The 12,251-nt window shown below is 44.4% G+C and overlaps 1 protein-coding gene across 1 annotated transcript in view; it reads right to left on the reverse strand.

Annotated features, from left to right (window-relative positions):
- Window positions 1-1,546: 1,546 nt before the first annotated feature.
- The window catches only part of T265_02843 (hypothetical protein), a gene marked incomplete at both ends in the record, with an annotated part of 66,861 nt that continues 56,156 nt past the window's right edge, over window positions 1,547-12,251 (reverse strand). The window contains 2 exons of the mRNA XM_009167187.1: window positions 1,547-2,248; window positions 8,641-8,765. Coding sequence (XP_009165451.1) covers window positions 1,917-2,248; window positions 8,641-8,765 — 457 coding nt within the window. The remainder of the gene's footprint in view (window positions 2,249-8,640; window positions 8,766-12,251) is intronic.

A 12,251-nucleotide genomic window follows, 5' to 3' on the forward strand; every position in this document is an offset into this window, starting at 1 on the left:
GCAAGGCGCATGCCAAATGATGGTATTATTTCATTATTTTGAGGCTGTTATTCTAGGAAGAGTTTGCGGCCACAGTTGGATTGAGTCGCACGACGTATCGAATCGCCCCTAGGAATTAGCGGCAGAGCTTCAGTAAGGAACTTCAGGAACTTCATTTTGATGAACGTCGGTTGAAGGGTCACGAAACAACGGCAAAAGAGGGATGTGAAAAGCTGATATGGTGTCCATCTTTTTTTTACAGAAATGCAAAGATCCCCACGAACCAAGGACTGCTAGACGAAACGGACTGTAGTGAGATGCAGGCCGCCCTAAAGGAAGACAGTCTATAGCAGCCTTGAAGGACGAGTACATGCTACCATCGATACATGAAGCCATAATTATGTTTGGTGGTCTCGAGCACAGGCCTCAATAGAAGTCCCTTCACCCGAACCCTGCGCACGTGATTTTGTTCTAACTTACACAAAACATCCAGAATATCTCTCGTCTCGGTGGTTTTGACGGACAGAGAGTCATGACATTGACGTTTGGATGGCATCAGATTCGAACATCAGTCTGGTGAAGGATGCAAGCACACAAATAGGGGAAGCCTGTCGGTAGCACAACAGCGTGCAGTTAAACGTTTTTGTAACAGGATAACCAAGGGTGAACTGTACTTAGGCGTAAAATAAGGTTAAACAAGACATGAGATAGAAGAGCAAGGCGGAAAGCGAATGGATCTTTTTCATGATTTACCGAGCATTGTATACTATTCGCCAAAAAACGGCAATCTATAGCAGACGCACAGACGAGCAGCTGAGTTGAAAGATTTGCCGATTCCTTGGATGCGTGGATTATCTGTCAGGTTAGCTGTACCTAACCTTCAGGGTTGTTACGACTTTGGCCATCCCAGATAATTTATACTATTCCATGGAATGCAACTTTCCCACATGCAGCGTGCATTTGGCACATTCCACTAAGTGCGGCGATCCTGGCTAGTTGCTCTGCGCAACCAGCTACAATTACACGGTATGAAAATATTCGATCCAGAAGGTTAAAAGTCTGCGAAATCAACCTCAGTAATCATTGCGGTAAAGCAGATCTGGAACAACGACCTATCGGCTTTCGGTAGAGTATATAGATGTTTTATGAACTTCAAAAACTAGGGTAGACACACGGGCCTGGGTACATCGGTGATTAGGAATGATAGCCTGGGAGCCTACGAAGCATTCTAGGTGACATTTGATCGAAATTTTCAACGCTCGGTGGCTCAACTCCGGGGAAACAATGTACAGCGCTGCCAGCAAGGAGGAGGCGAAATTACCCGGCGCGAAAAGTGTTCGCATCATTTGTGGTTGAGCCTCTCTCTAAGCTTAAAAATTCTCCTGCAAACGTTTCTTCACCAATCGGGGTGACATCACCAGTGCGCAGTTGACAGTCGTGCGTCGAGGTGAGGCATTACACCTGAACATCTTTATTTGAAGACATCCACATCGAAGTCTTTAGGCAGTTTGTGGGAACGGGCTGAAAAACACTAGACAGAGAATCCGTATTTGGAACAGAAATTACCGGCGATTGTCGCGCAAGGCAGAAGAAAGTACATCGGATTCTCTGCAACACCTCGCTATTACCCAAAACAAGTATCGCCAAATGCACGAAATTTATATCTTTACTTTTTGTTTTGAGTATACTGGTAAAATCAAAAGTCCGTTTTATCCATATGAACGATTCTCGACATAAACGTGAAAGCTCGGTCCTTAAAAAGAGTGTGATTTTTGCCCGCTCCGAGAGCCCGCGTGGCAGTGTATGGGGAAACTCTGGGCAGACGCTGAATACCGGTCTTTACTGGAGGACGATCTGAGCCTACGGAGTTTGTTAAGACTCGATTTCAACCTAAGAAAGACGGAGAAACTGGCTAAGGCGCAAGAAGAATGGACGGATTACCGTTGACTCTCACCTTGTGTCCTCCCGATATGGCTTGAAGGCCCACGTGGTCGCATACGCCGGTCACTGCAGCTTATTGGCACAGATGGTCGGAGTGGTACGGGTTCATCACGGTTTGTTATTTGCCGTCTACTGGAATCCCCTTGTGGAGCCGTTTTGTGTCCGTGCCTGGATGGGCAACATGCTTGGCAATACAGCTGGCCCATTCGGATGCGAACGTCCGCATTGGATAACCCATCGTTCAGTGGCACTCCACACCACGAACACACAAAACAGGCTAGGTGGTAACACAAGTTCATGGACCCAATGATCATGAGATTACCGGTTCCTAAGTGAATAAAGAGAAAAGCGAATTAAATAAGTCCGCACCGAGATCAGTGCAACATGAAATGCATGGACGTTCGTTGGTTTGATACTGGGTTAGGAGCTCTTCGAACGAGTATCCAAGGCGATACCATAGGCAATCGATTATAACGCCAGCTAGTAGCAGCACAAAGAATGTGATGACTGAAGTATAGCGACAGACATTGCTGAACAATCTTGAGTTTGGAACTGAATTGGAGAATGAGTGTAAGCCCAATTACTGCCTACTACCCGAAGTCGGCAGTGGTAGTCGTGGACTGTCAGAGTTTGCACCAACCTTACAAATGGCGTGTTGCATCTATACAGTGTATTACGATATTCGAATATCGCACCAACTGAAACAAGAGGCGGCCTGGTCTAATACACTCGGTTGAAGAACATCATAAACGAGAATTTCAGCTTGGATTCAGGCGAGCCCCCCGTGAAAAACAAATCGGTATGCAAGATACTAATCAATAATCGTTCAGCTGTGACACCTTTCCGGGGCCTAGCTGCCATGCCACCCAAAGGAAGCACGAGGGCTGGGATACTGCCAGGTCGCCCAAGCCTAGATAGAAGTCGAAATGCGAAGGTCGGGTTCAAACCACGGAAATTCCGTTCAGTAAATTCGCGCACTAAACACAGCCATCTCTCCCTCGTATGCCGGTGATGTACTTGCCAAATTTCGCGCAACCCCAAGAGGGCGAAACCGGTCGTGGGCTGTCGAAGAGTTTTCGGCAACCTTATGAGTACACATTGCTCGAACGAGTAGGAACGGATACTGTAAAAGACGCTCGAGCGAGATAAAACTAGCGAGTACTATTAAATGGCTGTTGTGTACTGTTATGTCACCTTGTGAGAACCACCATCTGTCTTTACGATAGACGTTTAGCATCAAGAAAAAGAAACAAATCCGTATGAAACGACTTTCCAAATACAATGGCGAGCAGTGTATGGAAACGCTAAAGGGAACACCTGTAAAGCATTGCTTGTCAATGTAAACTAAAATTTTAAGACTGCTTTCAGGATGGGGTCGTATGCAATATTCAGCTGGTTGGGTTACTTTTTAACAAATAGACATAGTAAATTATTTGCGTAGTACTGCACGCATTTCACCATGGTGATGGCTACACAACCAGTTATTTCCCCTATCTATGATATAGCGGTAAGGAACATAGAAAGCTCCATGGATGCGGAAACCAAGTAGGCTAGCAGTCTGAAACGACGAAGCTATGGTATGGTTCTTATTCTGCCGGCTGCTGACTACTGGTAGATATCTGAATGGGGCTTCAACCTGTAACGAAAAGCTGACAAGCGCCGATAACCTGCTTCACCATTGTTGTAGCCATGCAGTACATCTGGATCTTTAGGCATACGTTGTCTTCATTCACAGGACAAAATACTTATTGAAAACTATCAAATCTCCTCACGCTATCAACACTAAAGGTCAGCAGTCGGAATGTTTCATATGAATAGCTGTCGAGCCTCGGAAGACCTGATAAGTGCCAAACCAGGAGTTTAGGGTTTTATTTAGTGTTTCCAGTAAAGCTGTGACCAGATCGAGAAAAACGCAGTCATAGATACGCTTTCGTCTTTAGCGAAACTCACTAGGTGGGCGAGTAGACACAAGGAATGGGTATCTGAATGTGATAAAGCAGTGTCTCACATAATCATCATCGACAGCATGACAGTGTTCAACATTGATGCTTCACTGCCGTACAACCATGATTTATTTGAAAGCAGAGTAAAGATGGACAGGGAAGGGACTTAGTGCTAGCTTACCACAATCATTCCGTGGTGCCTATACCACCAGACAGTCACTCAAGCGATCTGGATAGAAACTGACAACAAGAACGCCACTGACATCGGTTGGCAGCCGTATCTTGTAGTGTCTCCAACCAGGCACAGTGGGGATCACGCGGTCCCCATCCTGGAAGGCGAGTAGCACCGACAGCACCCAAGTGTTTCGTGATCTCCTTCATACTCCTCTGCCAAGTCAAGGGTCGGCCACCTCTCTGTTTACGCCACTCTGAATTGGGCATGGAAAACAGCACTCTCTTCGGCAAACGATAGTTAGGCATACGCAACACATGTCCAAACCAACGCAGCTTCTCGTGCTGGACACATTCTTCAATGGAAGTACCCGTTGCACAACCGAAAACGCGCTTTCTAACTGCCTCGTTACGGATTCGCCGATACTAACCCACACGAGCTATGGTTCTGAGACAACGATTGTCGAACACCTGAAGATGTCTCAGTTCCGCTGCTCGAATAGGCCAAGTCTCACATCCATACAACAAAACAGACCGTACCGTAACTTGATATACACGTCCCTTGAGATTCAGGAATAAACCACTCTGACGTCATAGGTGTCTCAAATTAGCAAACACCGCCGAGCCTTGCAGATTCGTGCATTCACCTCATCTGTCACACAATCGGTACCAATACAACTTCCAAGATACGTAAAACGCTCCACAACTTCCAGTATCTCTCCCTGGATTGTAAGTGCCGCGTTCCGTGACTGCATGTCTATGAGCATGACCTTACACTTTGTGGGCACATCATTCAGAGCTGGCTTCCGTTCCGTGGCCAACTGAGAGTTTTGATCTACAGATCAATGAAACATTGAATGTGCAAACACTTATGATCTCAAAACTGAGTCAGTAGCTACCTCGAGATCAAAATAGGAAAGAGTCAGTCAGAATTTCATCTGCATGCTTATTCGAAATACACCGAAATAATTTATGAAAGTTTTAGGATTGGAATACACATCACAGACATCTTCCTCGCTGAGACGGTACATTATTCACCTTCTGGTGTTTCTATGCAAGTTACTCAATGTGGTATACCCGTGAATTGCAGGACTCATACCTGATTGAATCTGTCACCTGCTGACCAAAAATCATGCACGCCCATCCGCCGGGAACGGAGTAGTGTTGAAAGACACAGGGGGATTTTGTCGCGGGGTTTACAGTACACCAACTGGAAACGCAAAACCAAAACTTTGATTTACCATGTCGCCCGCCATCAACCGAGCTTACACTGTCAAGTTGTTAGTGCACCTGTAAGGTCCTATGTGAATGAGTGCTTACTTCGTCAAACGTGACACAGGCACCGCCTGGCACAGAAGTGAAATGCAAAGAAACGGTCCGGAATTTTTTGATTCGCGACATTATCTCCATTTCTTCTGGTTCCGAATATATTGAACGATGCATGAGCCTTACGTATGCAAATCAGAACGGTTCAACAAAAACCCGGAATGCAAGAATACTGTGGCACGCTGGAGTGAACCGGCACGTACAGTATATCCTGAACGAAAACGTGAGATCAAAATTGACGTATGCAAATGGTGCACACTAAGATACTCTTTCACCACACACTTTCCAATATAGTCGGTTTGGAGACATGAGGGAAACCATAATGATCAGCTGGGCGAATAAACCTCAAATATAAATTCAAAGCTTATATTGCAACGTGAGAATGATTGGGAAAGCACCATCATGTTACATTCATCAGTTGAATTCACATTCCGTAGACCAGTTGATATCATCCCGTACCTAGGGCTATCTATATTAGTTCACCTGACAGCTTCTACTCTGTCCCGTCCGAGCTGATGCTTGTCAACGCGACTGAATCTACCGGTCAGGGCTTTTGGGTTCCATCGCCAAGTCTGAGTGGCTTTATTTCGTTTTCATCCGAGGCATGGCTAGAGGATGTCTGGTCGCCTGACGTGCATTTGACAGAATGTATTATGGAGTGTGGCTAACTCGTCTAGCCCTTCCATTTCACATGTCCCAACAGGCACTGAATATCATTTTGTCTCTTCCGCACGTGCTGGTCATGCTGTGCGGACCGCACAAGTGTTTTAGACCATTCTTATGATAGATGAAGGCGCTGTGTGTTGGAGGATGGTAAGGGTAACGATTAGGCAAGTGGATCCAGGAAACCACTTTATTTTTTGACAGTTCAGTGGGGTTTATTAAGTTGTCCAGTGAGGTTTGGTTAACTGCCATATCAATGGATTTAACTGCATTAAATGAAGCTTGGATTTAATCTCACCCAGTCTTGTAGTAACCAATCGCAGTTCGTGAATATAAAGCGTAGCCGAATAGTACGCCCAATTGTCAGTGATTCAAAATGGTCCGAATTTCTGAGGGACTTAATTCAGGAAGAGAAAGACCATTGGCTTCCTCAACGTCCAGGAGCAGTCTGATCCCTGAGAGGCTCGGGGAGGGTAAGAAATACTCTAGCAGAATATCGAAAATAAGTTAGAAAGAGAGAAAGAGAGGATCATACCTGACAACATTAGATCTCGGAGAAGAGCTTGTCATGAGCACACGCGGGTCAAAAAGAACTGGTGTAAAGCGCTTATAGAATATATAAGAATCTAGTCGGAACAACTCTGAATGACAGGCACTACCATAGCATTGAGGATCAATGGAATCAAAGTCAGCCTTCAGGTCAACATAAATTACTATGGTTGGTAATTGGTTGCACCGAAAAAGTAGCCCATAATTAACAATAATCAGCCGACTAATAGAGGACAGTCATGCGTGTCTTTGGCGCGATCGTTCACGTTGCGTATTGGTGTACTTTTAGCACCCTGTTAGGTTAGGAACAGCTTAAACTGGTATGCCGAAGTTTGGCCACCCGATAAGATTTTTGGTTAACTAGTTAGGTAAAACAGAAGGAGTGTTTAAGAAAGGAGACTAGTCGAGAAAAAAACTTGGGGAATAGTTTTCAAGACACGGACTAAAGAGGACAAGATTAAGGATATATATATATATATATATATATATATATATATATATATATATATATATATATATATATATATATATATATATATATATATATATATATATATATATATATATATATATATATATATATATATCAACTATTGATAAACTGAGTCGCAGGGTCCCCATCCAGAAAAGCGGCGAATTTCCCGACCCAAATATGTCGCCTTCTGGTGGTGGTCGGGTTTCTGCGCAGCAATGATCCTGCGAGCTATACTGGCTGGAAATCAGTTCCTCAAGGGACAACCATGCCAGAAAGTTCAACTGGCTGGATCCGGACGAAGAACAGCGAGTCCCCGTACTGCGAGTAATTGTGCTGCTAGGCGGTATGAAGGTGAAGTTGTACCGTTCTCTGCAATAAGAATGTGGCGGCAGTAAGGTATTTTCCCCAGTGGACCAGGGTGTCCATCTGTATGGAAGCAGTGATGTTGTTTTCCCAGGAGGAAGAGTGGGTTAAAAATTCGGCCTTAAATAGTCTGGTGTTACTCTAAAGGCATCTGGTAAGCGCAGCCGCATTAGGAATGGGACAGCAATCCCCTACCAGACTTTTGAGTCAAAGGCTGGTAGCGGGGACCCTGAAGAAAACCCCACATCCTCCCACTACCCTGTGGGTCAGACTTTTGAGTCGAAGTTTCAAGCAAACCCCCTTTTCCGGCTTGAGCAACCTGGAGGCATCATTCGCTCACCGGCCTTCCCTCACACCCATTCCCCACCCATCGAATGATCCAGTGCGATCTGACAACAAATCATGTTACAGTTTTCAGCAACGAACTCTAAATACATTTATGACATGACAATCGGCAACAGATGCTTCAAACAAACGAGTCTTCAAGTGAGATGGAGTTCCCCTTGAAGGAAGATCGTTGCAGTTTATTGTTTGATAGATTGGTCAACCAGTTAGCAAGTGATTTTGAAGAGGGCATACCAAAGGGGCATTGAAAAATAAAACACCTCGCCAATCCAAAGAATGTTTCTGCAACGACATTTTCTACACTCACGTTTGCGACCGTTAAGGCAAGCTGAAAACCGCCTCTGAAATTCGATCCGTAGTAGTGAAGGTGTAGTGTTTTAATCCAAACGCAGGTTCACCAGTCTCCAAAACAAATTAGAATAGGGGTAACGCAAGCCTTGCTTTTTATTAATGGGTGATTTAACAATGGACAAAAAATGCAATAAAAAATATCCGGAAGGGTGAGACGGAGAACTCATCAATTTATTCGCGGCAAATCAGCTGTTTAGAGCAAAAAACAAGGGTTTCAGTGACTGCAAGCTCATGCAATAAACTTCTTGCCAGATTATCTGCAGAGCCGTTAACATCCACTGGACTTGACAGTTTGGAAATTACGGTGTGAGCTCTGTTCGGAAGGCTCATGGTTCTAATCCAACCGCGACAGATCGAACGCAATTGCCTGGGGGTATTTCGATATCCTTGCTGTCTCTAGGCAGCGCAGCAGCTGTTCGCCGAAACGGTTCTATAACTTATTACTATCTCGAATTTTATCGTTGATTGAAACTAGATCACACATACATCACCATCAAAACATAAGCACTATTTACGCCATATATTCTGTCTTACCGAGTTCTTGAGTACATGCCGTGCACTTGCCCTTCGGGTCGATGCCTCTGTTGAGTGGTACTCGAGGCGGTGCAGGAGGAGCCTCCGAGTTGCTTGATGGAGGCGGAGGAGGTGCGTACGACCGCCTGATAGATGTGAGCGGAAATAGCGTTGCCGGTAAATTGTAAAGAATAAATGCGAATAATTCCATGCTACTATTTAGGGATCAGGAAGAATAAGCCCTCGATTTGGCTACGCTGCTCAACAAAAAGTGTCATTCTGGGATAACGGGTCAATTCTGTATGGTCATCGCTGTAAATAAAGTCAATGGTCTTTCAGTTAACCCCCTTGCATACTGATACTAGTTTGGAAACATTTACGAGACAGACAACTGTTGCTGATGCTCCAAATTCCAGAGAGTAGTGATTTACGGGGAGCTCAAAAGAATCTGCATGTCGAACTCGTCAACCATCCTCATATGAACGGAGGAACGATCGTTGACACAGGACTGGTGTTTGTAAAAGTGGAAAATTTACTGAAATCAGCTGCTTAGCTCTGATTCGATGGGACGCACACGTCACAACCACGAACTACATGAATGCACATGTCGAGTGTGGTAGTTGTGCTGCTTAACATGGTGGTTATTTGAGTAGATAAATAAAATGAAAAAAAACTGGAGGAATTCAAGCCCGTTTTTGACAGACTGACTACAAAAACGTCGTCGACTGGTATGCAACGTACCCGAATACAAAACTGATCGGCTGAATTGGCCACCAGTAGGAAACGAAAAAAAAACTAACTTTGTTGGACTGAACATGCAAGTTGCTATGGCAACCAGAAAGTGAATCCGCAGACCGAGTGTCTACACACTCGTTATGTGGGCTCCACTTGATACCGAATGATTGCACATTAACACAGGTGAAAGATACTGGATCATATTACCCACAATTTCAAGTATCACTGGTTCCATGTCCAATTCAAAGCAAAGCAAACAGGGAGGTAATCCTATTTTCACACCACAGAAGAGCAAGAGTACGAAAAGGGTACGTGCCAAAAATCTGGGTGCCGTTGGTTTGCGCCAGCATTCAAGGTTGAGTCCGCGAGAGCTGTCCTGTGTCTGACTAAACACGGTACAGGCTAAGACTGTTGACCGGTATGAGTGGCGTTCGGGTCACCAGTTCCTGTCCCCGTCGTATGAGCGCTTGGCAGGTGAGGGGAGATTGGAACTAAAACACCAGCTCTGTATGAGCTAGGCTAGTGGCAAGAAGTAGGTGCAAGCAACGGTCAAATCTCCGTGTTATCATGATACATAGTGAGCTGCTTAGACAATCGATATGAACTTTATTTGTGTTGAATCGGGTCTTGGTCAGTTCACTGGCTAGTTTAAGTTGAATGATTCCATTAAAAGTTTTCCGGTTGCTTGTTTCGTAAATCACAATCGCCAGTATAAGCGTCAAGTCACAATTAAAGAACAGTAGTGCTTGCCTGCCATACAATCACAGAGGGAGAACATTCTAGAACATGCGAATGAAAAAGTTTACGGATAAAAAACTAGAGTATTTTAGGGTGTCTGTCTACGAACAGCAAAGAAAGTTGTACTAGAGGAAGATACGGGGCTGAGTATTTCTAAGAACCTCTTACAAAATAAACGTAACATGGAGAGATAGAAATATCTAAGCTACGTAGTCCGGCCACGGCGGTCCAACACCTGCCATGTGCCGAGAAGTTACGTCGACCAGATCTATGTCGCCGATTTACTGAGCGGGGGGAAATATTCTGCTTGGCGAGTGCCCATTCTTCGCATCTGCATCCATATTATACACTGCTTTTTCATTCGAACGACAGAAAGTATGGACGGAGGTCGAATGGTCAGTTCGGCGTCGGCTGTAACTTGTCTTTTGAAGAACTGTTGCACATCATATTGAGACGTGAATTTTCATTTTTGTACTGCACAGATTGTTTCAGTCCTGTCACCTATTTTCCACGCAATCGACCAACGAGCGCCTAAATCCCAGACAAAATCACTATGGTTCCTGCACCTATAACGAAAGGCTTTCTTCGTAGCAGTTTTCATGAAAATGAACGGGAAATTCGGTTCGTTACAAGCGCGCTTACCACAGTGTCACCAGTTCGTAATTTCAACCCCAACACACTACATGCTGCTTTAATCTATGGTGATTTTAGCGAGATTTGACCCGTTCTGTGATCTTCAAACACGATTGCGAACACGCCTAATTTGGGTCACCTGATACGTGCCATTTCCAAACAGTCTGCGAAATCTGAAAGAAGCCCGATTCACCCTATACGGGCATGAACACAATTCTGTGTCTCAGATTTCTCACGCGTCCTACAGAAGCACTATAAAGGTTATGGTAATAGATGTGCCAATCTACAGCAAAATCCAAGCGAACAATTTTCAAATTCTAAAGGTTCTGGTACAACAAACGATGGTAACCAATGCTAGAGTCAGCCGCAAGTAGAACCAATAATGAACTTGTGCAGTGGGATGGCTTATGAATAGGGGAGATCAGGAGTGGATTCCGTCGCGAAATACTCGCCTAGACGGATGGATAACCGGAAAAAATGATGGGTCGTTTTTGGAATAGATTTTCTATAAACACGGTTTACGCTGAATTTAAGAGTCTTCCAAGCAAATGGCTTGCTCAAAGCAATGGCTACAGAGACACTCGACTCTGCATCAGAGCTATCCGAGTTTGCAAATTGTTTTGCACAGCACAACAATTCACAAAAAAAGTTAGGTTGTTAGTAGAATCGCTATTTCGAAACGATGTTAGTAGGGAGATGAGGTCATTGGTGTGTCTATCTCTGCAAATTTCATCCAATCGATTGCAAGTCTTGTGTTCCCGAATGAACAGCTTTGGAGATATACAAGATATATAAGACACTGAATAATCCTGATCAGATTCTTTTATCCCGATAGTTTATCAGCACAATCGTGTACAGAAATACATCAGTGAATAAAATCGGGGCATGGGTGCCCATAACCGAGGACAAATTACACTTACGGAAGAAGAAAGAAAGTGAAAGCGTGAGCGAGCACAGCAAAATAACCCATGCTCTTCGAAAAACCAGGAATATTACTGAAATATATATCAGAGCATTATGCCGTACCAAGATATCTTGGGCGGGATACCTTGCTGAAGGTTTTCATAGATTCAGTAACCTCGTCCCAAACCGGACCGAAGGCACATCGGAAAACAAACACTGGTTGAGCACTACGGCCAACAATTAAAAGCACACTCTTCAATGGGATCCTGGCTCGTCAAACGTTTTCACGATGTCCAGTCAAGCGCAAGCAAAATAAGTCTCAGTCTGGTTGACTGCTCTTACTCTTGGTTGGGTTATCAGAGAACAACGGAGAATTACTTATACACTGAATCTCAGCGGTCAAATGAAGGTTGGTGTTATACACACGGACTTCAATATGCTTGCTTTCGAACTCTGGTGAAACCGCTGCATCTTCGTGAAAATCCGAGTTCTCTCCGATTTCCTAAGCCAGCTACATTTCAATGTAAGAGGTCATTTAACCACAAAAGTCGATACAGTACCATTTACTATATTGGACAATTTTCAAAGCGTTAAGTGACGGGAATGAGCAAAAGCTTCTTTTT

The sequence above is a fragment of the Opisthorchis viverrini genome (assembly GCF_000715545.1).
Source record: "Opisthorchis viverrini unplaced genomic scaffold opera_v5_37, whole genome shotgun sequence".
Lineage (NCBI taxonomy): Eukaryota > Metazoa > Platyhelminthes > Trematoda > Opisthorchiida > Opisthorchiidae > Opisthorchis > Opisthorchis viverrini.